Below are 24439 nucleotides of genomic sequence, written 5' to 3' on the forward strand. Positions count from 1 at the left end.
GAGCCTGCCGGGAAGGGGAAAGTGAAAGTCGAAACTGAGCTGAAAAGGCGGCGGCGGCGGAGGCGGAGGCGCAGAGCCTGGAGGCGCCTCGACGGGCAGGAGCGGAGCGCAGAGCGGAGCGGAGCCATGGACGGGCGCGGGCGAGGAAGGGGGCAGCAGCGGCGGCCCCGAAGAGAAGGAGCGGGAGGCAGAGGTGAGAGCCATCATAATATATATTAATATAAATAATAATAATTTATTATTTATACCTCGCCCATCTGGCAGGGTTTCCCCAGCCACTCTGGGCGGCTTCCAACAAAAAATTGAAAATACCTTAAAGCTCTCTCACCATCAAAGGAACCCAAGTGAACAGCAGAGAAGCTACACAAGCGACGCTGACAAAAAACCCCACACATTAAGCAGAATAGAAACATTGTCACCCGACTCCCCCCCCCCACACCCATCTACCTCTCTTCCCCTTTCCTCCCCAATGTCTCAACAATGTCTCCCCAATGTCTCAACAAATGAAACTGATTTGTAGAAATGTTATGAGAGACATTGCACGTATCTTTGTAAGCCAAGAAAACTACACACACACACAAAAGCATCAGTCATTTCAAGCGGAGGAGAAGCAGAGCTTTCCGGGACTAGGGTGGGAAGCTCGACTGAGGCAGGAGGGGAGGCTCTGCTCACAGCCTGCGCTTCTCGCAAGAGCACCGGAGGGATCCGGGAAGTGGGAAGGGATCCCCAAGGGTCGTCTGACTCAACCCCCGCAATGCAGGAATCGGAGGGTCCCTGACGGATGGCCACCCAACCTCCGGTTTAAAGCCTCCAAGGAAGGAGGGTCCTCCCCAGAGTCAGGACTTCAGACACCCAAAGAGTAGAACTAGGGACTGCTTCTGCCCCTCCCAGGGCGACCACGGGAAGGCTGGCGCGGGGGGGGGGGCGCGTCTCCCGGAGCACCGCGTCTCCGCCGTTGTCAGGTTTGGCGTTAGCGGAGAGCACCGGTGTTCTCCCGGGACGAGAAAGCGAAAAAAGGAGCCGAGCAATGGCTTCAGCTTTGGCGGCTGGATCTGGCCCAGCGTCCCCTTCCCGCCGGAGTCAGCCGCGCCCTCCCCCCCCCCCAAGGAAAAGCCCCGTTCTGCGGCTCGGGCTTCCTCTTGGCAGCAGGCAGGAGGCTGTGCGACCCCGCCCGGACCGGCAATCCCCCGCCCCCGGTCCATCGTTTCTTGGGGAGGAGCAGCCAAATGGGAGGAGCCGCCCATTTCCCTCCCAGCGCTCTCTGGATGCTGTCCTTGGGTGGAGAATTCAGTCCCCGCCTAACTTTGGAGGGGAGAAGCCAAAGTTAACCCCTGGTGGGAGGGGGCAGAAGGGGGCAGCACCCAGGTGAAGCACAGCTTGGGCACCTGCTCAGAGACTCTCTGTTGTTGTTTAGTCGTTTAGTCGTGTCCGACTCTTCGTGACCCCATGGACAGGGGCGTACCCAGGATCAAAACTAGGGGGGGGCAAGGGGCGGGGCCAAGGCACGGGAGGGGAGGGGCCACAAAGTGGGAATGTGGGCGGGGCTACAGAGCCCAGGTGAAATCAAAATAAACCTGAAGCGACGGCGGCGAAGGGGAGAAAACCAGCGGCCGCCTAGAGGAGAAGAGGGAAGTCTGGGGGTGGGCGGGGGGGGGGAGAGAAGGGAACCAGGCTTGGATCGGGGCCTCCGCGGAGGTCTGGAGCAAAGCCCCGGCCTCCGCGAAGCTATCCGAGGCTCCGTTGCTGCAGCGGTCTCAGGCGCTGAACGACTCCCGACGTTCGGGAGACCTTTGAGCACAGCCGCGCTGTGCGCATGCGCCCTGCACGGCGGCCGCCGGAGTCCACAGCCGTGCTGTGCGCATGCGCCCCGCTTTGCGCATGCGCAAAGGTCTCCCGAACGTCGGGAGCGTCAGCCCTTGCCCCCTCCCACACAGCGCGGCTGTGTGGACTCCGCACGGCTCGGGCGCAAGAGACTGCTGCGGGCGCCGAACTCGCGCTCCGCTGGGCTGTCCTCCGCCTCTGCCCACCAGCCCCGCCGGCAGCGCCACTCTTGCCCGCAGCTGCCCGACCGGCCCTGCCTCTAGAGTAGGGCAGCGGCCCCTCCCTGCCCCGCGGTGGGTACGCCCTTGCCCATGGACCAGAGCACGCCAGGCACTCCTGTCTTGCACTGCCTCCCGCAGTTTGGTCAAACTCATGTTCGTAGCTTCAAGAAGACTGTCCAACCATCTTGTCCTCTGTCGTCCCCTTCTCCTAGTGCCCTCAATCTTTCCCAACATCAGGGTCTTTTCCAAGGATTCTTCTCTTCTCATGAGGTGGCCAAAGTATTGGAGCCTCAGCTTCACGATCTGTCCTTCCAGGGAGCACTCAAGGCTGATTTCCTTAAGAATGGATAGGTTTGATCTTCTTGCAGTCCATGGGACTCTCAAGAGTCTCCTCCAGCACCATAATTCAAAAGCATCAATTCTTCGGCGATCAGTTCCATACATCACTACTGGGAAAACCATAGCTTTAACTATACGGACCTTTGTCAGCAAGGTGATGTCTCTGCTTTTTAAGATGCTGTCTAGGTTTGTCATTGCTTTTCTCCCAAGAAGCAGGCGTCTTTTAATTTCGTGACTGCTGTCACCATCTGCAGTGATCAAGGAGCCCAAGAAAGTAAAATCTCTCACTGCCTCCATTTCTTCCCCTTCTATTTGCCAGGAGGTGATGGGACCAGTGGCCATGATCTTGGTTTTTTTGATGTTGAGCTTCAGACCATATTTTGCGCTCTCCTCTTTCACCCTCATTAAAAGGTTCTTTAATTCCTCTTCACTTTCTGCCATCAAGGTTGTGTCATCAGCATATCTGAGGCTGTTGATATTTCTTCCGGCAATCTTAATTCTGGCTTGGGATTCATCTAGTCCAGCCTTTCGCATGATGAATTCTGCATATAAGTTAAATAAGCAGGGAGACAATATACAACCTTGTCGTACTCCTTTCCCAATTTTGAACCACTCAGTTGTTCCATATCCAGTTCTGACTGTAGCTTCTTGTCCCACATAGAGATTTCTCAGGAGACAGATGAGGTGATCAGGCACTCCCATTTCTTTAAGAACTTGCCATAGTTTGCTGTGGTCGACACAGTCAAAGGCTTTTGCATAGTCAATGAAGCAGAAGTAGACGTTTTTCTGGAACTCTCTAGCTGTCTCCATAATCCAGCGCATGTTTGCTATTTGGTCTCTGGTTCCTCTGCCCTTTCGAATTAGAGACTCTCTAATTTCCCTCTTTTTCTTCTGCAGAGCCTCGAGATGGAGGAGGCTGCCAGCAGAACTCAAGTGGGCAGCGTGAAGGGGGCTCTGGCCCTGGCAGAGCTGCTTACTGGCTGGAGGCAAGCGGTGGTCCTGAGCCTAGAGTGGAGCGGAGGGTTGGCTCTGGCCGGACCCCCCACCAGGACGGGGCGCGCAACCCCAGGCGGCTGGGGGCAGAGGGGAGCCGACCCCCTCGCAGAGGGGGCGTCTGGCCTGGGGCTGATCGGAGGGAGGAGTGGAGGACTGGGGGGCAGAACCAGGGAGGGCCGGCCAGGGATGGCCCAAGAAGGCAAAGAGAGGGGGCCCCAAACACTGAGCCCACCCAGCGGCCCCACGCAGGACCAAGAGGCGCTCTGCAGCACCGGGGCCCGATGATCAGCACCCGCTTCCTCCATGAACTCCTGGAGAAGGACCCTTCGGAGGTGGCCATCACGCTGGCTTCCAACCCCAGCCTACGGGAGGCGCTCTCCCCAGTTGTCATGAGGCCGGACTTGGTGCAGCTGCTGTGCCAGGTTCTCAACAAGGCCTGCCTCTCCCGCATGGACCGCCAGAGCATTCAGCGGCTGCTGGAGACGTTGAAGGAGTCCTCCTTCCTCCGGGTCTACCTGCCCCAGTACGTGGCCGACATGCTGACGGAGGCCCGGCCGGAGGTGCGGCGCCAGTGCCCCCAGCACATTGCCAGCGTGGTGGCGCTGCTCCAGGAGCTGGTCAGCATCTTCCCGGCCAGCTCCCTCCAGAAGGTGGCCATGCTGATGTCCGTCCTGCCGGGCTCCGTCAACGGCCTCCGAGCGCTGGGGGTGGACTTCCCGGAGGAGCTGGACCGGAGCCTGGAGAAGCTGCAGGGCTTCGTCCAGCACCTCCAGGAGCGGCGGCGCGAGGGCACCTTGCGGGTGGACAGCTGCACCCTCCTCCAGCCCACGGCACCCGGCGAGGAAGGGGAGTACCGCACCATGTCCATCTACCCCACCTATGAGGAGGTGAACGGCAGCCAGAAGCCCTTCCTGCGCCCCAACCTCATCAGCCAGCCCTACGAGAGCCCCGCCATTTACCTGGACACCCACTTTCGCCTCCTGAGGGAGGACTTTGTCCGGCCACTGAGGGAGGGCATCCTCCAGTTCCTCCAGAGCTTAGAGGACGCCGGCCCAGGCAGGAGGAGGAGGTTTGATGACATCCAGGTGTACCTGGACGCCCGGGTCCTGGCTCCGCTCTGCTCCCGGACCGGCATTGACTACATGGTGCACTTTGATTCCAAGCCGCTGCGCGGCGTCCGGTGGGAGAACTCCAAGCGCCTGCTGTACGGCTCCTTGGTCTGCCTGTCCAAGGACAACTTTGAGACCTTCCTCTTTGCCACGGTCTCCAACCGGGAGCCCAAGGAGCTGTGCAAGGGCTTTGTCCACCTCTCCTTCGCCGGCCACAGCGAGGCCCTGCTGGCCGAGGTTCAGCCCTCTGACTCCTTCGTCATGGTGGAGACCACCGCCTACTTTGAGGCCTACCGACATGTCCTGCAGGGGCTGCAGGAGCTGCAGGAGGAAGACATCCCCTTCCAGAGGTACATTGTTCACTGCGAGGCCCAGGTGAGGGAGCCGGCTTACCTGCGGAGGGAGCTGGGAAGCAGCGTCTACGACCTCAGGTGCCTGATGGCCAAGCCACCCCCTGCTGCTGAGGCTTCTGGGGCGGGAGGAGCCCCCGAGGGCCACGTGGACGTGCTGGACCCCTCCCAGTGGCCGACGCAGGAAGCCGTGGGCCTGGATGAGTCCCAGCTGCAAGCCCTGAAACTCGCCCTGACCAAGGAGCTGGCCATCATCCAGGGGCCTCCGGGGACAGGTGAGTCGGGGTGTCCCATCCTCCCAGGAAGAGGGGTCTGTTGCAGGAAGTGGGGTTGGGAGGGGGAGCCTTCCGCCGCAGAGGAGGCAACTCTCCTCCGGGGTTCCAGGATCTCTCCAGGGCCAGAAACACTATGTATTTATCACATTTACGTCCTTGGATGGCGTAGTCCCGTACAAACTTTGACACACATCCGAAAGATATGTCAGCAGAGTCAGCAAAAGCAGAGTTGTTGTGGAATTGTAGCATCAATCATCTTTATTTACAGCAAAGAAATAAAAGTAACAGTTGTGTGAGCAGCTTCCTTACACATCCTCTTTGTTGGAGAGAGAAAGAACAAAGAGCAGAGGTTGATCAGCCTGACTTCCATTCGCACATTGATAACAAATGAAATCAGCCAGTCTTGTGACCCTTGGCGATAGTGGCAGTGAAAAATACTGACAATTTCCTCCAAGGAGCTCAGGGTGCAACATACAGAGTTCTGCCTGTTTTAGCCACACACCAACCCTGTGAGGTAGGCTAGGCCAGGCATCCCCAAACTCCGGCCCTCCAGATGTTTTGGACTACAATTCCCATCTTCCCCAACCACAGGTCCTGTTAGCTAGGGATCATGGGAGTTGTAGGCCAAAACATCTGGAGGGCCGCAGTTTGGGGATGCCTGGGCTAGGCCAAGAGGCAGCAACTGGCTGCCGAGGTCACACCAAGTGAAGTGCAAGGCCGACTTAGGGATTTGAACCCAGGTCTCTCCCAGATCCTAGTCTGACGCTCTAACCACTGTACCACCATGCCTCTCCAGATGGAGGCTCATATTTCTGCCTGAAACTGGGGTGGGTGTAAAGTGGAGCCAGCCGGCCAGCTGGATCCTGACATCCCACAAGGCCCACTTTTCCGACACCCCCCCCCCCGGTCACTCAGGCGTCGGGTGTCTTCCTTTGCCTCACGGTGTTTGAACCCGAGCCAAGGCCGGAGGGGGCTGGTTGCCCGCAGTTCCTGCTTGGAATGGCAGTGTGGGCTCTTTCCTTGCCCCTGGCAAGGTGGCTGTGGCACAGGGGGTGCTAGCCTTTTCTTGGCCGTGGGGGAAGAACTGAGGCTGTGGGGGGGGGCTCTGATGCCCGCTGGGAGTTGGCAGACGGAGCTTCCTGCTTTGATGGGGCTTTTCCCACAGGGAAGACCTATGTTGGGCTGAAGATCATGGAAGTTCTGCTGGAAAACAAGGCCGTCTGCGGAGAGACCCCCATCCTTGTGGTCTGCTACACCAACCATGCCCTGGACCAGTTCCTGGAAGGTGGGGGTCTGCCTGCCCTGAGCAGCAGCACTTTGGCCGGGGCGGGAGGGGTAGAACAGAAAATCACAGGGTGGTCGAGTTGGAAGGGGACCCTCAAAGGTCATCCAGTCCAACCCTCTGCAATGCAGGAATTACTGAGACTCCTTTGCAGGGGGGGGGTCATTCCATGGCTGGTTGCCCATTGTCCTGGCAGTGGCAGTCCCCCTGTGTGGATCCCCTGCTTAGATATCACACCTTGACTTTTACATCTCCCCCCCCCCCCAAAGGAATCCTAGAGTTCCAGCCGAGGGGAATCGTGCGGGTTGGCAGCAGAAGCAACAGCGAGAAGTTGAAGCCCTTCACCCTGCAGCAGCTGCGGGACAGAAGCGACTTCTTCAGAGGCCTGCCTGGCCACCTCCGGTGGTCCCACCATGATGTACGTGCGAGGAGGGGGGGGGCTGGTTTGGAGGGTGTCGTTTGTGGGGAGGAGGGTGTTTGCTGGGACTTTGCCCAGGAGAACAGCCAGATCAGCAAAGCACAGGGAAATGGAGGTCCCCACCTAGAGCAGAAGGAGGGACCCCAAGAGTCATCTAGTCAACCACTGCAATGCAGAAATCGCAGCCCAAGAACCCCTCCCATATGGCCACCCAGCCTATGTTGAAGGATAGAGACCACCTCCCTTCTGGGGGGGTCTGTCACATAGTCGAACATCTCTTAATCTTAAAGTTATTCCTGATGTTCAGGCCATGGCCAGAAGAAGAAGAGTTTGGATTTGGTATCCCACTTTATCACTACCTAAGGAGTCTCAAAGCGGCTAACATTCTCCTTTCCCTTCCTCCCCCACAACAAACACTCTGTGAGGGGAGAGGAGCTGAGAGACTTCAAAGAAGTGTGACTTAACCACTACACCACCCATTGGAGCGCAGCACCTGTGGAAATGCTGCCTTGGTGCTGAAAGGGAGCTCTAAGCTGCCTCTGCAGACCAGGGCCAGAGCTGGAGGTTGTGCGGAGCAGAGGAACTCAGCAGGGCACCCTTTGGGGGAGACCAGTTGGAGGCGCCAGCAGAGGAAGGGCAGGGAGCGGAGCTGCCCGGCCAGGCGCCCCCAGCTGTCCTCTGCTGGAGGCACCGCACTGGGTCTTGTTCCCTCGCTGGGCTTTGTCTGCTCAAGGGGCTGACCTGGCCTCTTTTTCCCGAGTGCAGATCACCAGCGAGATGCGGGAGGCCGAGGCCGAACTCACCCGAGGGGCAGCTCAGCTGGAGTGTGGGCTGCGCGGGATTCTGCACGAGAAGCACCTGCGGAGCTGCATCTCCAGCCAGCACTGGGAGAGCCTCAAGGGGGGCCTGGTAAGGAGAAGGAGCAGGGGGGAAGCAGCCCCACAAGAAGACACCCCACCGGGATCTCTCCGTCTTAGGGACCAAGAGCCCCTGAGAGGGCAGAGGGGGAGCCCCCAACTCCTCCAGGGCTTCTCCAGCCCCTCAGCTGGAAACAACAGAGCAGGGGCCCAAAGTCTTGGGCGAGAGTGTCATTTGCTTTGGCTGCTCTGACCAGTAGGAATTCTCCCTCAAAGGTGTCGGGGGGGGGCTTCATGGGGACTCCAGTCATGGAAGAAACCACCTTATTTATTTATTTACTTATTTACTTACTTATTTACTTATTTATTGCTTGAAATGTGTGTATTTATATACGTAGAAACAATGAAGGAAAAAACAGAATGTTGAAAGTTTCTAACCATCTAAGGTAAAGGTAAAGGGACCCCTGACAATTAGGTCCACTTGTGACCGACTCTGGGGTTGCGGCGCTCATCTCGTGTTATTCGCCGAGAGAGACGGCGTACAGCTTCTGTGGCCAGCATGACTAAGCCGCTTCCAGCGAACCAGAGCAGTGCACGGAAACGCCGTTTACCTTCCCGCCAGAGCGGTACCTATTTATCTACTTGTACTTTGACGTGCTTTCGAACTACAGTGGTACCTCTACTTACGAATGACTCTACTTACGAAGAGAAAAAATAGTAAAAAATGGTGGCGCCCGTACGAATTTTTCGACATCCAAACGGCCTCGCTGCCCTGCGCTCGCCGCTGCCTCAAGTCCACGGTGACGGGTCCTTCCTCACCCGCCACAGCTACGCGGCTTCTTTCTTCGTGCTCCGGAGCCCCTTCGCCCGCCTCGCCGCCGCTTACCCATCCTGTGTGTGTCCAGCTGCACGAGCGGCATTTCCTTGAGGGCAATGTGTCCTCCACCGGCGTCTCCGCAGCTGGCCCAGCGCAGGCAGCACCACACGGGGCTGGGCACCTCTCCTGCCCTGGCGGAGGATACATCGCCCTCAAGGGGATGTTGCTCATGCGGCTGGACACACACAGGATGGGCAAGCGGCGAGGCAGGCAAAGGGGCTCCGGAGCACGAAGAAAGAAGCCGCGCAGCTCTGGCGGGTGAGGAAGCACACGTCACCGTGGACTTGAGGCAGCGGCGGTGAGCGTGGGGCAGCGAGGCAGGTGAGGCTCCGGAACAAATTAATCCATTCCCAATGCATTCCTATGGGAAACCGCGTTTCGACTTACGAATGTTTCTATGTACGAATATGCATTCGGAACGGATTAAATTTGTAAGTAGAGGTTCCACTGTACTAGATTGGCTAGGGTAGGCTTGTCTAAAAAGGAAGTTTTCAGCAGGCGCCAAAAAGAGCACAGGGGCAGCGTCTGCTTGACATCAAGAGGCAGGGAGTTCCCAAGGCAGGTGCTGCTTCTTAAACTGTCACCCCCCATGAAAGACGCATCGCCTTGGAGGGAGATTTTCCCATGAGACCCTCCGGCTGGAGAGAGACCTCCCAGCTGTTGCAAGGGTTCCTTGCCTGCCCCAGCTCCTGCTTGCCTTCCTGTCTTGGGGCTGCCTGGGACTGTGGCACCCACCCAGCCACCTGCCGCTGAGCTTGTCTGAGCTGCTCCTTCTTGCTTTAGGAAGAAGACTGGATGGATCCAACGCACTCTCTGATCCTGGAGTGGCTGGGACTTGGCGCCACGCCGGTTGAAAACGCGGCCGACCCAGAGAGGCCAGAAAATGCAGGTAGGGGGCTTTCCTTTGACAAGGAAGAGGTGGCCTGCCCACTCTCTGCCACCACCTACCGCTCTCTCTCTGACCATTCAGGCTTTGAGGAAGACCAGGAGGCGGAGGAAGGCCCACGGGCAGAGCCAGAGCTGCTGCAGGTTGTGGAGGAGGCAGACTTGATTCAGCACGAGCGGCTGCTGGACCACGATGAGGATGGGCGGCAGCGGAGGAGGAAGCCCCCCAGGCCCAACCTGGATGACCTGTTTCTGGCCATGCGGTTGGATGACGAGGAGGAGGAGAAGGGGGAGCAGAGAGCCCCACATGATGCGGAAAACGCTGGGTTTCAGGTATTGAGAGGGGGGGGGACACATTGTGTTGCATTGCAGAGGGTGAAAGCCTTAGCCCCTTTCCTGCCCCTGACCAGCTCAGCCCCTCCTTCCAGGAGGAGACTGCTCTGCTGTCGCTGCCCCTGAGGTGGGCAGGATAGGGGTTGCCCCTGCCTCCTCCTCATCTGCCCACTTGGGGATCTCTCTGCAGCTGCAGCCGGCCCAAAAGAAGAAGATGAAACGACAAGCAAAGAAGGAACTGGGAAAATGGCAGGCGATGACCAAAGAGGAGGCCGAGGCCGTCCTGGATGTGTGGCAGCTGGACCTCAGCTCTCGCTGGAAGCTCTACAGGTAACTTCTGCTGCAGGGGCTTCCGGCACCCATGCCTCCCGCCTCCCCCACAGGTAGAATAACAGAATCATGGGAAGGAACCCCAGGGGTCGACTAGTCCAACCCCCTGCAATGCAGGAGTCTCAGCTAAAGCATCGCTTAAAGATGGCTGCCCATCCTCCAAGGATGGAGAGTCTACAACCTCTCGAGGAGATCATTCCAATGTCAAACAGCTCTTATGGTCAGAAAGTTATTCCTGAGGTTGAGTTGGAATCTCATTTCTTGCAACTTGAAGCCACAGGTTAAAGTCCTGCCCTCCAGAGCAGCAGAAAATAAGCTTGCTCTCTCTTCCCAGCCCTTGAGATATTTGAAGACGGGTCTCACATCTCCTCTTAGCCTCCTCTTTTCCAGGCTAAACATACCCAGCTCCTTCAACCATTCCTCATAAGGCTTGGCTTCCTGACCCTTGATCAGCTTGTCAATATTCTTTTTAAATTGTGGCACCCACAGCAGGACATCGCATTCCAGGTGTGGCCTGACCAAGGCAGAATAGAGCGGGACTATGACTCCCCTTGATCTGGACACAACATCTGTGGATGCAGCCTAGAATAGCATTGGCATTTTTTGCTGCTGCATCACACAGTTGACTCATGTTCAGCTTGTGGTCCACCAAGACCCCAAGATCCTTTTCACACGTGCCACTAGTAAGCTGGGTGCCCCCCCTCCTATTATTGGTGCAACCTGACCTTTGTACCACACAGGTACTGGTTGCAGAAGCACCAAGCTGAGATCCAGCGCCAGATGCTGCACCACAAGCAGGAGTACCAGGCGGCGGCTGACAGGCTGGCTGAGCTTCGCCAGCACCAGGACCTCCATGTCTTCAAGACAGCCAAGATTGTGGGCATGACGACCACAGGTGAGGAGGAGGCTGTGCAGCAAGCTGCCCCCAACACCCTGTGACGGGGGGAGAGAAGGGGGGAGCCTCTCTGATGTGCTTCCTTGCCCAGCTGCAACACAACACCCCTGCAGTGCTGCCCTCCATTGGAGAGGGGGCTGGGAGGCAGGCGCCTGGCAGCTTGGCTGGGAGGCAGAGGGGGCAGAGATCAGGATGTCCCCTCACCCCCCCATCTCGCCCCAGGAGCCGCTCGGTACCGCCAGGTCCTGCAGCAGGTGGCCCCTCGTGTGGTCATTGTGGAAGAGGCGGCCGAAGTCCTTGAGGCCCACGTCATCACCACGCTGAGCAGGGCCTGCCAGCACCTCATCCTCATTGGAGACCACCAGCAGGTAGGTGGGTGGGTGGGTGGGTGGGCCAGCTGAGGGGCAGGGTCTGCTGGCCTTGGGCCCCACCCCTTCCCCCACCCACCCCCACTCCCCACTCCCCAGGCTCCATCTTCCTTCTTTCCTTGCAGCTGCGCCCCAGTGCCAACGTCTACGACTTGGCCAGGAACTTCCACCTGGAGGTTTCCCTCTTTGAGCGGCTGGTGAAGGTCGGCCTGCCCTTCGTCCGCCTCGCTTTCCAGGTGAGGCACAAGCAGGGGGCCCCCTCAGCCCCCTCCCCTCGCTTGCTTGCTTGCTTGCTCTGTGGAGACCCCTCGATCAGGCCATAGTTTCCAAAGGGAAACCCACCAAGTTGGGATATGGGTGCAAGAGCATAGATCCCCTCAGGGGATTGGGAAGCATTTACAGCCTCCAAATGGGGTTTGGAAGAAGAGTTTGGATTTGATATCCCGCTTTTATCACTCCCCGAAGGAGTCTCAAAGCGGCTAACATTCTCCTTTCCCTTCCTCCCCCACAACAAACACTCTGTGACGTGAGTGGGGCTGAGAGACTTCAGAGAAGTGTGACTAGCCCAAGGTCACCCAGTAGCTGCATGGGGAGGAGCGGAGACACTAACCCGGTTCCCCAGATTACGAGTCTACCGCTCTTAACCACTACGCCACACTGGCTCTCAGAGCTGGGAGCCTTTCAGGCCTGGTTGGGGGCAGCCCAGCCCCTGGCTGCTCTCCTCTATGGTTGGCGGCCCAGAGGCAGTCCCTCTTTTTGTAAGGGCGCTTGCCTTCCCCTCTCCATCACCTCTCCCCCGGCTTGCCCTTTTTGCAGCACCGCATGAGGCCAGAGATCGCCCAGCTGCTCACCCCGCACATCTACCAGGACCTGGAGAACCATCCCTCGGTGCTCCGCTACGAGAACGTCAAGGTGAGCATCTTTCACCTCCCCTTGCCTCCTGCTGCTGGCTGGCTGGCAGCCCTTTGGCCAGGAGACTCTGCCTTGTCAGCTCAGCAGCCTCCTCTCCTCCTCTCTGCTGCAGGGCGTCTCCTCCAACCTTTTCTTCGTGGAGCACAGCTTCCTTGAGCAGGAGATCCAGGAGGGCCGCAGCCACCAGAACCCGCACGAGGCCCAGTTTGTGGTGGAGCTGTGCCGCTACCTGCTGCGCCAGGGCTACCAGCCCTCCCAGATCAGCATCCTCACCACCTACACGGGGCAGCTCTTTTGCCTGCGCCGGTTGCTGCCGGCCAAGGAGTTCCAGGGCGTCAAGGTCCACGTGGTGGACAAGTACCAGGGGGAGGAGAACGACATCATCCTGCTCTCCCTGGTGCGCAGCAACCTGGCAGGGCGGGTGGGCTTCCTGCAGATCCCCAACCGCATCTGCGTGGCCCTTTCCCGTGCCAAAATGGGCCTCTACTGTGTGGGCAACATGGGCATGCTCAGCCAGGTGCCTCTCTGGAGCAGGATCGTGCACACTCTGCGCGAGAAGGGCCACGTGGGCCGGGCGCTGCGCCTGGCCTGCCAGAACCACCCGCAGACCAAGACGGACGTGGTGCAGGCAGCGGACTTCCGCCAGGTGCCCGAGGGGGGCTGCAGCGTCCCTTGTGACACCCGCCTGGGCTGCGGCCACGTCTGCCCCCGGGCGTGCCACCCCTACGACCCGCTGCACAAGGAGCTCCGCTGCTTGAAGCCCTGCCAGAAGGTGCTGTGTGACAATGGGCACCGCTGCCCCAGGCTGTGCTGGGAGCCCTGTGGGATGTGCCAGGTGAAGGTGCCCAAGACGGTGCCCAGGTGCGGCCACCAGCAAGAGGTCCCCTGCTCGACAGCCGCCGAGGATTTCTGCTGCCAGGAGCCCTGCAGGAAAACCCTGGAGTGCGGGCATGCCTGCCGCCTCACCTGCGGGCAGCAGTGCGAGAAGCGCTGCCCAGAGATGGTCCTGGCAACGCTGCCATGTGGGCATAGCCAGAAGGTGCCATGTTCAGCAGTGGCAGAGATGGCATACGGGCGTCCCATCCGCTGCAAGACAAAGTGTGACAGCGTCCTGGAGTGTGGGCATCCTTGCCCAGGCTCGTGCCACGCTTGCTTTGGGGGCCGCTTCCACCAGCCGTGCCGGAGCCCCTGCAAGCGCCTGCTGGTTTGCGGCCACCAGTGCCGCCAGCCCTGCACCGGGGACTGCCCCCCATGCCGCCAGCCCTGCCAGAACCGCTGCATCCACAGCCGCTGCCCCAAGCAGTGTGGGGCGCCCTGCTCTCCCTGCATGGAGCCCTGTGAGTGGCGCTGCCAGCACCACCAGTGCGGGCGCCTGTGCTCCGAGCCCTGTGATCGGCCGCGCTGCGACGTGCCCTGCCCCAAGCACCTCCCTTGCGGGCACCCTTGCGCCGGGCTGTGCGGGGAGCCCTGCCCGCAGAAGTGCCTGGCCTGTGACGCGGAGGAGCTGACGCAGATCTTCTTTGGTTGTGAGGATGAGCCTGGCGCCCGCTTTGTGCAGCTGGAGGACTGTGGGCACATCTTCAGCGCACTGGGCCTCGACCGCTACATGGATGGGGAGGAGGAGGAAGAGGAAGGGGCTGTCCGGCTGAAGGTGTGCCCCAGCTGCCAGACGCCCGTCCGGAAGAGCCTGCGCTACGGCACGTTGGTGAAGAGGAGCCTGGCAGAGGTGGAGGTGGTGAAGGGGCGCATGCAGGGCAGCTCAGCCGAGATCAAATCGGGCGCCCTCCAGTTGATGAGGGCGCTCCAACAGGAGACCACCCTGAGGCTCCACCTGTCCAGGCAGCACGAGCAGCTGAGGAAGAAGCTGGAGGACGACTCCCTCTCCGCCAGCACCCTCGGGCTGGTAGAGACCCTCTTGGGCTTCTACGCGCAGGTGGCAGGCTTGATGGCCACTATAGGAAAGTTGGCACGGCAGGAGCAGGAGGGCATGAGAAGGCGCCTGGCCGAGGTGGCCGGCTGGCTAGACCAGCCCCGCGACAGCCTCAGCAGGCAGCAGGTCTCTGAGCTGCAGACCGAGCTGCGGCGGGTGACCTACCTGGTGGAGCTCCTGGCGAGGTGCAACACCGCTGGCAAGCAGGTGAGGCAGGCCCCCGGCACAGCGGAGCTGGTCAGCGCAGCCCGGAAGGTCCTGGAGGGGCCTGGCAGGTTTACCCCGGAGGACGAGAGGAAGGTGAAGGCCCAGCTGAAGGAGCTGGAGGCCGTCCTGCCCACTGTTGCCGGGCTGGGCATCTCCGAGGAGGAAAGGAAGCAGATTGTGGCAGCCGTCAGCGGAGCCACCCGCGGGCACTGGTTCAAGTGCCGCAATGGGCACTTCTACGTCATTGGCGAGTGTGGGGGGGCCATGCAGACGACCCGCTGCCCGGAATGCCAGGAGACCATTGGGGGGGAGGGACACAGGCTGGAGTCCAGCAACCAGCTTGCCCCTGAGATGGACGGGGCAACCCATGCTGCCTGGTCTGAGGAGGCCAACCGCTTGAACATAAATAATTTCCTGCACTAGGAGGCCGGCCACCCTCATGGGAGCTTCTTTCCATCAGATATTTTTATATTTTATCATGTACTAATGTTTTTTATCACATTTGGGCACCCTATCATAGTGGACTTGGTTCAATGAAACAGTTGCAGAGCTTTTAACATGACAACAGTGGGTGAGATGAAACAAACAGTAAGATGAGCAGGTAAAGGCAACTCAGGAAGTTGCTCCTTCCTGTCTCTCCTCACCTGCCCTGCAGCTCCAGGAGCCACGTTCTGCTTCCCGCCTGCTCTGTCTTTTCCAAAGAAGCAAGATGACAAGTCTCAAAGTGCTTTTACAATCAAGTAGTATATCGCTTTTGTGAAACAGATAATCACCCTGGGTTGTCAGAGGGGCTGGGAGTGGGCAGTGCAGGGCCCCACTCTGCTCATGGCACCCCTGTCCTGACAACTCTATGCCTGCCAGATTTTACTGTTGCAAATAAATTTGTCCTAGCAGATCCCCGTTGTGCTTCTGAGCGTCTTTTCTGTGGGAGGACGGCACCCTTCTGTGGGGGCCAGCAAAGGGCTTGTGTCCTGGACGATGCCAAAGGTCCCCTCTGGGTCAGGCCGGAGCTGCTCCCGGGAGGGTGCCTGTTCCCTTGGAACTCTCCCGGCAGGGAGACTTGCTCCTGAGGCCCTGGAGCCCCCATGAAGAATGCCCTGTAGCTGGAGAGGGGCAAGACGGCTGTGGCCACGAGGCCTTTCACCAGCTTCATCTGCTGTGATAGCTACGGCCATAACTGGGTCAGGATTGCTTGCCCCCTCTAGGCCATTGTCTGGTAAACTTGAGGCTGGATTACTGCAATGGGGTCTCTGCAGGGCGGCCCTTGGGAGGGTGCAGAATTCAGGGGACACAAAGCCAGCAGCGTGTGACAGCTGCTAAATAACGCATCTGTGATGGCTGCTCGCATGCTGCTGCGTCCTGACTTGTGTGGATATGCAAACCCTGAGCAACTTGAGCCCTTGCACGTCAAGCTCCATCATAGATCATGGGGGGGGGCATGCTATTCATTGTCCCCCGTGATCCAGAGGCCTGACTGGGATCCCCCAGAAGCTGGGCGTGTGGTGTCTCTGGACCACTGCTGGGGAACTCCCAACAGAGATGCAGCAGGCTTTGCACTTCCAGGCATCTCTCAAAGGCACTTTTTGTGTCACTGATTAGCCAGTTACCCATATTCTGGTTTTTGAAATGGCCTTTTATGTTTTAACATTGTAACAGGGAGCACCCCACCATCGCCTAACCTTGACTCCCTTAGGTTCAGGTCGGGGGTCACACACAAGAGACTTCAGCCAAGAGATAGAAGCAAAAAAGCCAGAAGCCCCGATCAATGGGTTGCATCCGTATTCCAAAGTTTCCCATAATACACCTCAATATGCATCAGGACAACATAGATGTCACAGAAAATGTGTGGTCTCAGAAAATGTGTGGATCCAGGCATGCCCCTGTCAATTACAGTACAAAGGAAAGCATTGGAACTGAAAAAGATTGATGCAAGGAGTGATTTCTTATGAATTTCTAAAGCTTTCTCATTGAGCCAGTACATAGAAACATTTATCAGTGAATTGGTACATTTGGTATTGACACGTCCCCTTGTTTTCCTTTGTTGGAGACCTGGGGCTGAGCTCCCCTTGCAGGTGCAATGCCTTTGCAGATACTGTACTGTATATTGCTGTTATTTTCTCTTGACGCTGGAGGATTTGGTTTGAGGGGTGAAAGGCAGGGAAATGCCTGAGTGAATGGTTTGGTGGTGTGCAGCGGAGAATGTCTGTCTTTGCCTCGTGCGTGGTGTGGAGAGGCAAGGCTCGTGGGGGGGGGGGGAGGTCTCGCCCTCCTCCCAATTTCCCGGGAACAACATGGTGCCCATCCTGATAATAAATAAGGCAAGGCAGACTAGCAATACTTTCGCATTCAGACCCACAGAAGGGTAGAGCTGGGAGGGATGCCCAGCGCCGAGATTCTGCTCCCCGCTCTGCAATGCAGGGATCCCAAGGAAAGAGCCGCGGAGCGAAAGGATCCTCCGGCTCCGCAGCCTCCTCGTCCCGGGCTTGGCTCAGCTCGGCCGGGTGCACGTGGAGGCGACGAGGCGTCTGCGCATGCGCCCCTCCCCTCCCGCAAGTGCCTCGACGAAGAGACTTCCGGAAGTGGAGCAGCTCCGCATCGAGGGCTACGGTCGCGATGCTTCTTCACGCGGAGCTCTGGTTCCCTGCCGCGGGTTGTAGGAGCCGCCATGTGCGGGGCAAGAGCGAGGGAGGAAGAGCCGCCTTGCGGGGTCGCAGGGAAGGCACCCCGGCAGCCGCTTCCAGGAAAGGCCGGCTTCGCTCCATCGCGTGGCTCATGGAGAACATTCATTCATTAATACAGTATTATACATACATACATACATACATACCGGTACATACATACCCCGCCCATCTGGCTGGGTTTCCCCAGTCATTCTGGGTGGCTTCTAACAAAATATTAAAAAATACAATAAAACATCAGACATTAAAAACTTCCCTGAACAGGGCTGCCTTCGACTTTTTGGAGATAGGGGGTGCGAGGTTGGGGAAGCATCACTCCCAAGCGGGGCGGGGCGAGGCTCCCCCCCCCAATTAACTCTGATCAAGCCCCCACCTTCCCTTCCTATGTGCAAAAGGTCGCTCGAAAGAGCCAAGGAGGAGAAAGCAGCGTCATCCTTAGCAGTCGGGCTGAATGAAGCGAGGGCTCCCCCTCCCAGGGGTTACAGCCGTGGGGCAGCTCGACCAGTTGCCTTTCAGCCTGCCGCGCAGCCTCCCCTCCCCGCGCCGGCAGCCTCGCTCTGGTTCCTGCGGGCGCTGGGGAGCCGGAAGTGCGGCGGGGCGCTGGTCCGGCGCCTTCTCCTCTTTGGCACGCGCGGGTCCGGGGGCGGCGGCGGCGGCGATGGCGGCGTCTCCTCCGGGGCTGGCGGCGCTGCAGCGGGTGCGGGAGGCTCTGCGCGCGGAGCTGGGCGAGCTGCGAGGTGCGCGCGGCCTTCGGGGCGGGCGGAGACGGGGCGGGCGCGGCGGCGGCGCTCTGCACGCGCTCAGAGGCATGCTTCTCTTGCAGGCGGCGAGAGCCGGGAGGGCGCCGGAGGCTTCGAGGCCGGGCGCTTCTGGGAGGCCCTCGGTAGGTGCCGCCTTGCAGCGGAGGCCCCTCGGGGCCCTTTCTGTCTCCAGGGGCGGGCGGGGAGGGGGCGCCAGGCTGCAGGGACCTCCGCCCCCAATCCCGGGGGTCGGACAGCCCTTGGCCAGCAGAGGGCGCAGGGGGCTTCCCCCTCGACACCCCTGCAGGGCAGGCCGCTCCCCCCCCCCTCACCCTCCTGCCCTTCTCCGCAGAGCGAGCGTTCCTGGCCGCCTCGCAGGAAGCCACCAAGCTGAGCCTGGCCTTCTCGAGACCCCCGCCGCCTTCCCTCCAGGTGGGTGAGGGAGGGGCCAGCCCGGAGCCCCCCCCCTCCCATCCTGGGCATTTTTCACGGGGCTTATTCCCTGCAATATTTTTCGGGGGGGTGGTGGTGGTGGTTGGTCAGTGGCGTAGGAAGGGGGTGCTGTGGGTGCAGGCCACCCCAGGTGTCATCACTAAAGGGTGTGTGACAAAATGGCTCTGGGCTATGTGAGTCTGAATTAATTTGACCGTTAAAAATGCCACAGGGAATTAATAATAAATAAATAAATATTATTATTATTATTATTATTATTACTATAATTATTATTATTTATGCCCCACCCATGTCGCTGGGTTACCCCTGGGCAGCTTCCAACAGAAGGTTAAAAATACATTGAAACTTGCCTAAACTTGGGCTGCCATCAGATGTCTTCTAAATGTCATATAGTTGTTTATTGCCAAAAAGGAATGCTGAACAGAACAACAATCTACATTACTGGGATCAATCAAGAGCAAAGGTGTAGCTAGGGGCCGGGGGGGGGGGACACTGGGTGCCACACTGTGGGGGGGGCAGCACTCACCGCGGGGCCTGCAGCATGCCCAAGCCATGTGTCTCTCTTGGGGTGACACTGTGGCTCGGGCACCTGCAGGCTCTACTCTGGCCCATATGGCAGCTGAGGGGCCATGGTGGCGAGGCTCGATGCAGAGCGCCCCACCCCCTGGGCAGAGGGCGCATCCAATGCTTCGGGCACATGAGCAGCTTGGGGGGGGGAGTTCTCCTCCTCTGGTTTGATCCATGCTTTGCTTTAATTTCACAGGCTTCCAATAATTCTGCCTCGATGCTCCCAGATCTCTCCGCTTTCCCCCCCCATCCTGCCCAGCCGAGTTGTCTGAGCCCAGGGCCTTTTTTACGGGGTGGGGGGAGCTGCCTTGTGAGCCAGGTAACCTTTGGGTGCTGTCCCCTTGCAGGAGCAGGAGAGCCTGGCGGAAGGGGTGCACAGTGCTGTCCTGGCAGCCGCCTCTGCGTATTACCAGCTCCCCAAGGGCCAAGGTGAGCAAGATGGAGGCGAGGCAGGGACAAGGGGGTTCTTTGGGGGGGCAGCGTGTGAGTAGCAGGCCGGGGGGGGGCAGGCACTAGGTTGGGCTCCTGCACCTTGTGCTGGCAAGAAAAGAAGAATCATAGAATTGTAGTGTTGGAAGGGACCCCCGAGGGTCATCCAGTCCAGCCCCCTGCAGTGCAGGAATAAAAGACAGAGAGGTAGCAGGGGAGGGGTGTATCTGAAGGGCTGCCCCATGAAAGAGAGTTTTCTCCAGCTTTGGAGGGCAGGACCCAAAGCAGTGGATTAAGTTTACAAGAAAGGAGATTCCGACTCAACATTAAGAAGACCTTTCTGACAGTAAGAGCTGTTGGACAGTGAAACAGTCTCCCATAGAATCGCAGATTGGAAGGTACCCTGAGGGTCATCCAGTCCAACCCCCTGCAGTGCAGGAATAGGCAGCTGTCCCTTACGGGGATCAAACCTGCAACGTTGGCATTATCAGCACCAGGCAACTGAGCTATCCAGCTCAGACTCTCCTTCCTTGGCACCTTTGAAGCAGAGATGGATGGCCCTCTGTCATGGGTTCTGTAGCTGAGATTCCTGCATTGCAGGGGGTTGGACTGGATGACCCTCGAGGTCCCTTCCAACTAGAAGCCTGAGATTCTGTATGAGGTCTTCTGGGGGGTGGGTTTCTCCGGAGTGTCTACTGGGAGCCTGCCTGTAGTCTCTCTGTGTGAGTGCCAGGCAGGCTGTGGGGCTGAGGCAGACCTCGGAGGAGAGCAGCGGTGATGGGTCTCCCTTTGCCCCCTGCAGGGACCACCCTGCGCAGAGCAGTGCGTGATGCCACGGTGCAAGTAGTGGAGGGGATGATTCAGCTGACAGAGGTCATTCTTCGGACCCCCCTCCAGAGGTAAGCTGCTCCTTCCCCGCCCCCACCTTCCCAGAGAATGTTGGGGAGAGGCAGGAGGTGCAGAACGTCTCTCCCAAGAGGGTGGGGCCCCCTCCTGATGCTGCTCCGCTCTCCCTTGCAGCCTCTCACGGGAGCAGCTTGTCTCCACGGGAGGCGTCTGGGAGGCCTGCGACCAAATTTCCAGCCTGCCTCGAGGTAAGTCGGATCACCCCTGGGCAGTTGGGGGCAGGGCAAGGGATGCCACCCCTGGGCAGTTGGGGGCAGGGCAAGGGACGCCACCCCTGGGCAGTTGGGGGCAGGGCAAGGGACGCCACCCCTGGGCAGTTGGGGGCAGGGCAAGGGACGCCACCCCTGGGCAGTTGGGGGCAGGGCAAGGGACGCCACCCCTGGGCAGTTGGGGGCAGGGCAAGGGACGCCACCCCTGGGCAGTTGGGGGCAGGGCAAGGGACGCCACCCCTGGGCAGTTGGGGGCAGGGCAAGGGACGTCACCCCTGGGCAGTTGGGGGCAGGGCAAGGGACGCCACCCCTGGGCAGTTGGGGGCAGGGCAAGGGACGCCACCCCTGGGCAGTTGGGGGCAGGGCAAGGGACGCCACCCCTGGGCAGTTGGGGGCAGGGCAAGGGACGCCACCCCTGGGCAGTTGGGGGCAGGGCAAGGGACGCCACCCCTGGCGCTGCCATTGCTTCCCCTTCTTGCCTTGCTCCTCCTTCCTTTCTTCTCTCCCAACAGATAACCAGGCGGCTGTGGCCCTGGCCATTTCCCAGGCTCTGGGGATTGTCAGAGACGCACAGGAGGAGATGGAGCAGGTGCGCAGGGAGGGGGGCTGCCTGGGGGGGGGGGCTGTCCGCTGGCTTCATTTGCAAGAGAGCAGGGGGTATCGCCATCCCTAGTCCGCAATTGGAAAGCCCATATCTAAGTTTGAAGCATCATACTAATGGGTTTAAGCACAACGTTTAGGTATCCTGCAATTGCATTCGCCTTTTCAGACGCTGCGTCACACGGTGGGCTCAGGTCAGAATGCAGGTTGCCGGAATGTAAAGTCTTCTGAAATTGGGGTGGGGGGTGTTTTTGCAGGGGGAGTAAACGTGCTCGTGCCTTTCATGAAAGCCATATTGACCTTTCATGGAGCACCTCATTCTTTCCTGTTACTGGGGCCCAGATACCAATAGTAAAATCTGTCTGTTTCTTAATTTTTGTTTTGGCAAAAGGCCAAGCCCGCCCCCCCCCCCAATAATGCAGCCTGCTCAGCCCATAATTAAACCTGGCACTGCTCCCCCTCTGGATGTGCCGATCTTCCCTCGGCCTCTTCTGCTGTGTGGCTTCTGGGGGCAGATAAGGGCACCCAGCCGCCCCAGGCAGGCTAGAGGCAGCCTCTCCGGATAAGGGCTCCTGCCTTGGCTGGGCTGCCCTGATAGGGCCCCCACCCCTGGGCTTGGCCCCTCTGCTCTTGGCTCTTCACAGCTTATGCAGCCGCCATGAAAAACTGGCTTGACTTTCCTGCAAATCTGCTCTACTGAGATATGAAGAGTTGTCAGAGGGAGCCTATGGCCTAATAGAGATTTTTTTTTTAATACATTTCATTAATTGACAAAATAAACCAAAGATAAGGCGCCTACAGAAATACTCAGCAAGTTGAAGGCAGCAAGAGGTTGGGCTTTAGCACTGAACTTGTTATTCCAAAACGTTACAGAAAATGCCCCCTTTCCCCATAAACCTGTTAAACTGGTTTATATGTGTTATTTTATAATCACTTGGCTTGATCGTAGCTACCAAGTACCAAATTTTCTCAATCCATTCAGATACAGAAGGAAATATAATAGCTAAAAGTTTGGGGGGGGGGGCATAATTAAGCAGCGGCTACAAGGTTACACACTGTTCCTTTGACTGGGTTCCCTCTTGCGCTGCAGACTCTGGGCTCTGGATCCTCCCTGGGGGTTCCCCAATGTGCCCTGGTTGCTTCCAGCCCCCCTTCCCTCCTGCATTAGGAGCTGCCAGGCAGCAGGGGGGTGGACTAGAGGGTGCTTGGAGTCCCTTCCAACTCCACAATCCTCTCAATCTCTTTCCTCCCTCCTTGCCTGTAATGCCCAACTGGGGAGGTGAGCAACTTGGCGGCCTCCCTGGTATTCCTCCCCCTTCTCCTCCTCCCATGACTTGGAGGGTGGGTGCCCATCCCCTTCCCTGCCTGGAGGGGCGGGATGAGAAGTGTGACTGGCATGTCCCTTTGCGCTCAGGCGCAGATTGAAGGCGGAGACCCGTACAGCGATGTGCTGGAGGACGAGGACTTGGGCTCCCGGGCAAACAGGGACACTTACTGGTCGGCGGCTGACCGGCAGCTGCTTGGCCCCTGCCTGGGGCTGGTGAAGGCTGCCAAGATTTGCCTGAAGAAGGTCCTGGGGGCCGTCAGGAGCCACGGAAGGGCCGACGTGGCAGAGCAGGTGGCGCAGTTAGACGACCTGGCCGACATCGCAGGAGACGTTAGCCCCAGGTGAGGCAGCCCCAGGTGTAATTAAACAGATGTCTTATGTCTTATATATATCGGATAATGTACATATATTTTTCATGGGGTAAATCAGTTAATGTATTATATACATAATCGTATTAAGATCATAGCACTAAGATCATGAAGATCACCAGGGGAGCCTTGGGAGCTTTTGTCCAGGGGGTGGGGCCAGGGGATTGCTGTCGCCTAGGGGGTGGGCCAGGAACAGCAAGACCACTCCCAATGCCCTCCCTGCAGGATTGCTCTGCTCTGTCCTTGGAAAGCCCCCCCCCCTAAGGAAGAGGGGCGCCAGGGAGCCTTGCGGCCGAGTCCAGTGCATGCTCTGCTCCCTCAGGCTGCCTCTCTTTGGGGTCGGGGGCTGTGAGGGGGGCAGGAGACCACAAGGCACCCTCCCCTGACCCCTCCTCCCTCCCTGTTTTTATTCTGCAGTGTGGACGAGCTGGTGCTGAGCACCTACCCCCCTGTGAACCAGTTGGCTCTGCGGCTGAATGTGAGTTGCCCATTGGGGACGATGAAGCTTTTTAGGGGAAGCCTCTGGTCCTCTGCTTCATTCCCCGGAACTATGAGCAGCTTTTGGGAGTCCCTATTTCCCCACATTGGGGAGACGCTTCAGCCCATGAGGGTGGGAGGCCTGGGACCCCCAAGATGGCCTATGGGAGAGAAGACAGTGCAAGCAAAGAGTTGCACCTGGGGCTGAGGGGGCCTCTCCTGCGCCCTGGAGAGGGGGTGCTTGATGCCCCATTGCAGATCACCCTTCTCTTCCTCCTCTGCCAAGCTGGACTCCCTTCCCTTCTCTGCCCTCAGCAAAGGCAGCCGAGAAGCGGAGGAAGCTGCCACTGGGCCCAGGACACACTGCCTGGCAAGGGAGTCTCTGCTGTTTGAGGCCAGAGTGCCCCTTCCCCAGCCCTACATGGAGATGCTGCGGGGAGATTGACCTGGTCCTCCTCCCGGAGTTGGGACAGCCATTCCCTCTGTTTCAGGGGGTGAAAGGTCAAGGCTACGTCCGAGGGGCTGTATGGGAGTGCCAAAGGAAGAAGCCCTTTTAAGATGGCCTCTATGCCAAGTCCTGCACTTGCCTTCTGGACACCTTGTGGCCACCGGACAAGAAACCTCCTGCGTCTGTTGCGCTGTTGTTGTTTTCTAGAAAAGGTGAAATTCCAGCAGTGGCTGCTCTGGGCTTGACGTGTTGTTTCTTTCTAGGCTGCAAAGTTGGCGTCTGTGCTAAAGAAGATGCTGGAACTGACCAGGTGAGCAGGGCAGCCTCTCCTCTGGGGCAGAGGGGCACAGCTGGTGGGGAAACGGTCTCCATCTTAAAGACACAGCCAGCCTTTTGCCGCAGCGCAATCGCCCTCGGTGCTGGGACTGGGTGGGCGGCGGGTGCCTTGTCAGAGTGGCCCACCCATTGCTTCCTGCGTCGGTTCTCACCTGCACCTCTCTCTCTTTCCCTCTCTCCTGCCTCCCCAGGGCCAGCCATGTCTGCCCTCCGTCAGAAGAGAGCTGGGTGCAGTTCCTGGCTGGGGCAGTTGACCACAACATGGACAAAATCAAAGACCTCACCCAGGGGCTCCTTTGATGGGCCTCCCTGTGGGAGGGGTGCTGGACCCTTGGGTGCCTTCTGTGGCTGCCTGCAGAAGAGAGAAGAGGGAGGAGGCAGGACTCCTGCAGGACCCCATAGCTGCTCGGGGGGGGGGGGCAATAAAGTCTCCCCTGCGCTTGTGCTGGCTGGGCTCCTGCACTAGAGGAAGTCTTGTGTGCTCCTGATCATTTAT

General features: G+C 58.8%; 2 protein-coding genes across 2 annotated transcripts; both read left to right on the forward strand.

Moving 5' to 3' along the window:
* Positions 1-74: 74 nt before the first annotated feature.
* On the forward strand, positions 75-15764 carry ZNFX1 (zinc finger NFX1-type containing 1). The gene is made up of 13 exons (XM_035123931.2): positions 75-193; positions 3279-5111; positions 6277-6396; positions 6663-6811; positions 7577-7720; positions 9329-9434; positions 9516-9763; positions 9954-10093; positions 10834-10988; positions 11211-11356; positions 11482-11592; positions 12173-12268; positions 12381-15764. Exons 1-13 carry the CDS (start codon positions 127-129, stop codon positions 14826-14828), a joined length of 5763 nt encoding a protein of 1920 aa, XP_034979822.2. The 5' UTR covers positions 75-126; the 3' UTR covers positions 14829-15764.
* A 1967-nt stretch (positions 15765-17731) lies between these two features.
* Positions 17732-24410, forward strand: CCNDBP1 (cyclin D1 binding protein 1). Its single transcript, XM_060277439.1, has 11 exons — positions 17732-17820; positions 17907-17966; positions 18176-18255; positions 19191-19272; positions 20075-20171; positions 20293-20366; positions 20900-20976; positions 22402-22655; positions 23100-23160; positions 23871-23917; positions 24135-24410. Exons 1-11 carry the CDS (start codon positions 17742-17744, stop codon positions 24241-24243), a joined length of 1020 nt encoding a protein of 339 aa, XP_060133422.1. The 5' UTR covers positions 17732-17741; the 3' UTR covers positions 24244-24410.
* Positions 24411-24439: the final 29 nt, after the last annotated feature.

The sequence above is a fragment of the Zootoca vivipara genome, chromosome 7, assembly GCF_963506605.1.
Source record: "Zootoca vivipara chromosome 7, rZooViv1.1, whole genome shotgun sequence".
NCBI classification, from domain to species: domain Eukaryota; kingdom Metazoa; phylum Chordata; class Lepidosauria; order Squamata; family Lacertidae; genus Zootoca; species Zootoca vivipara.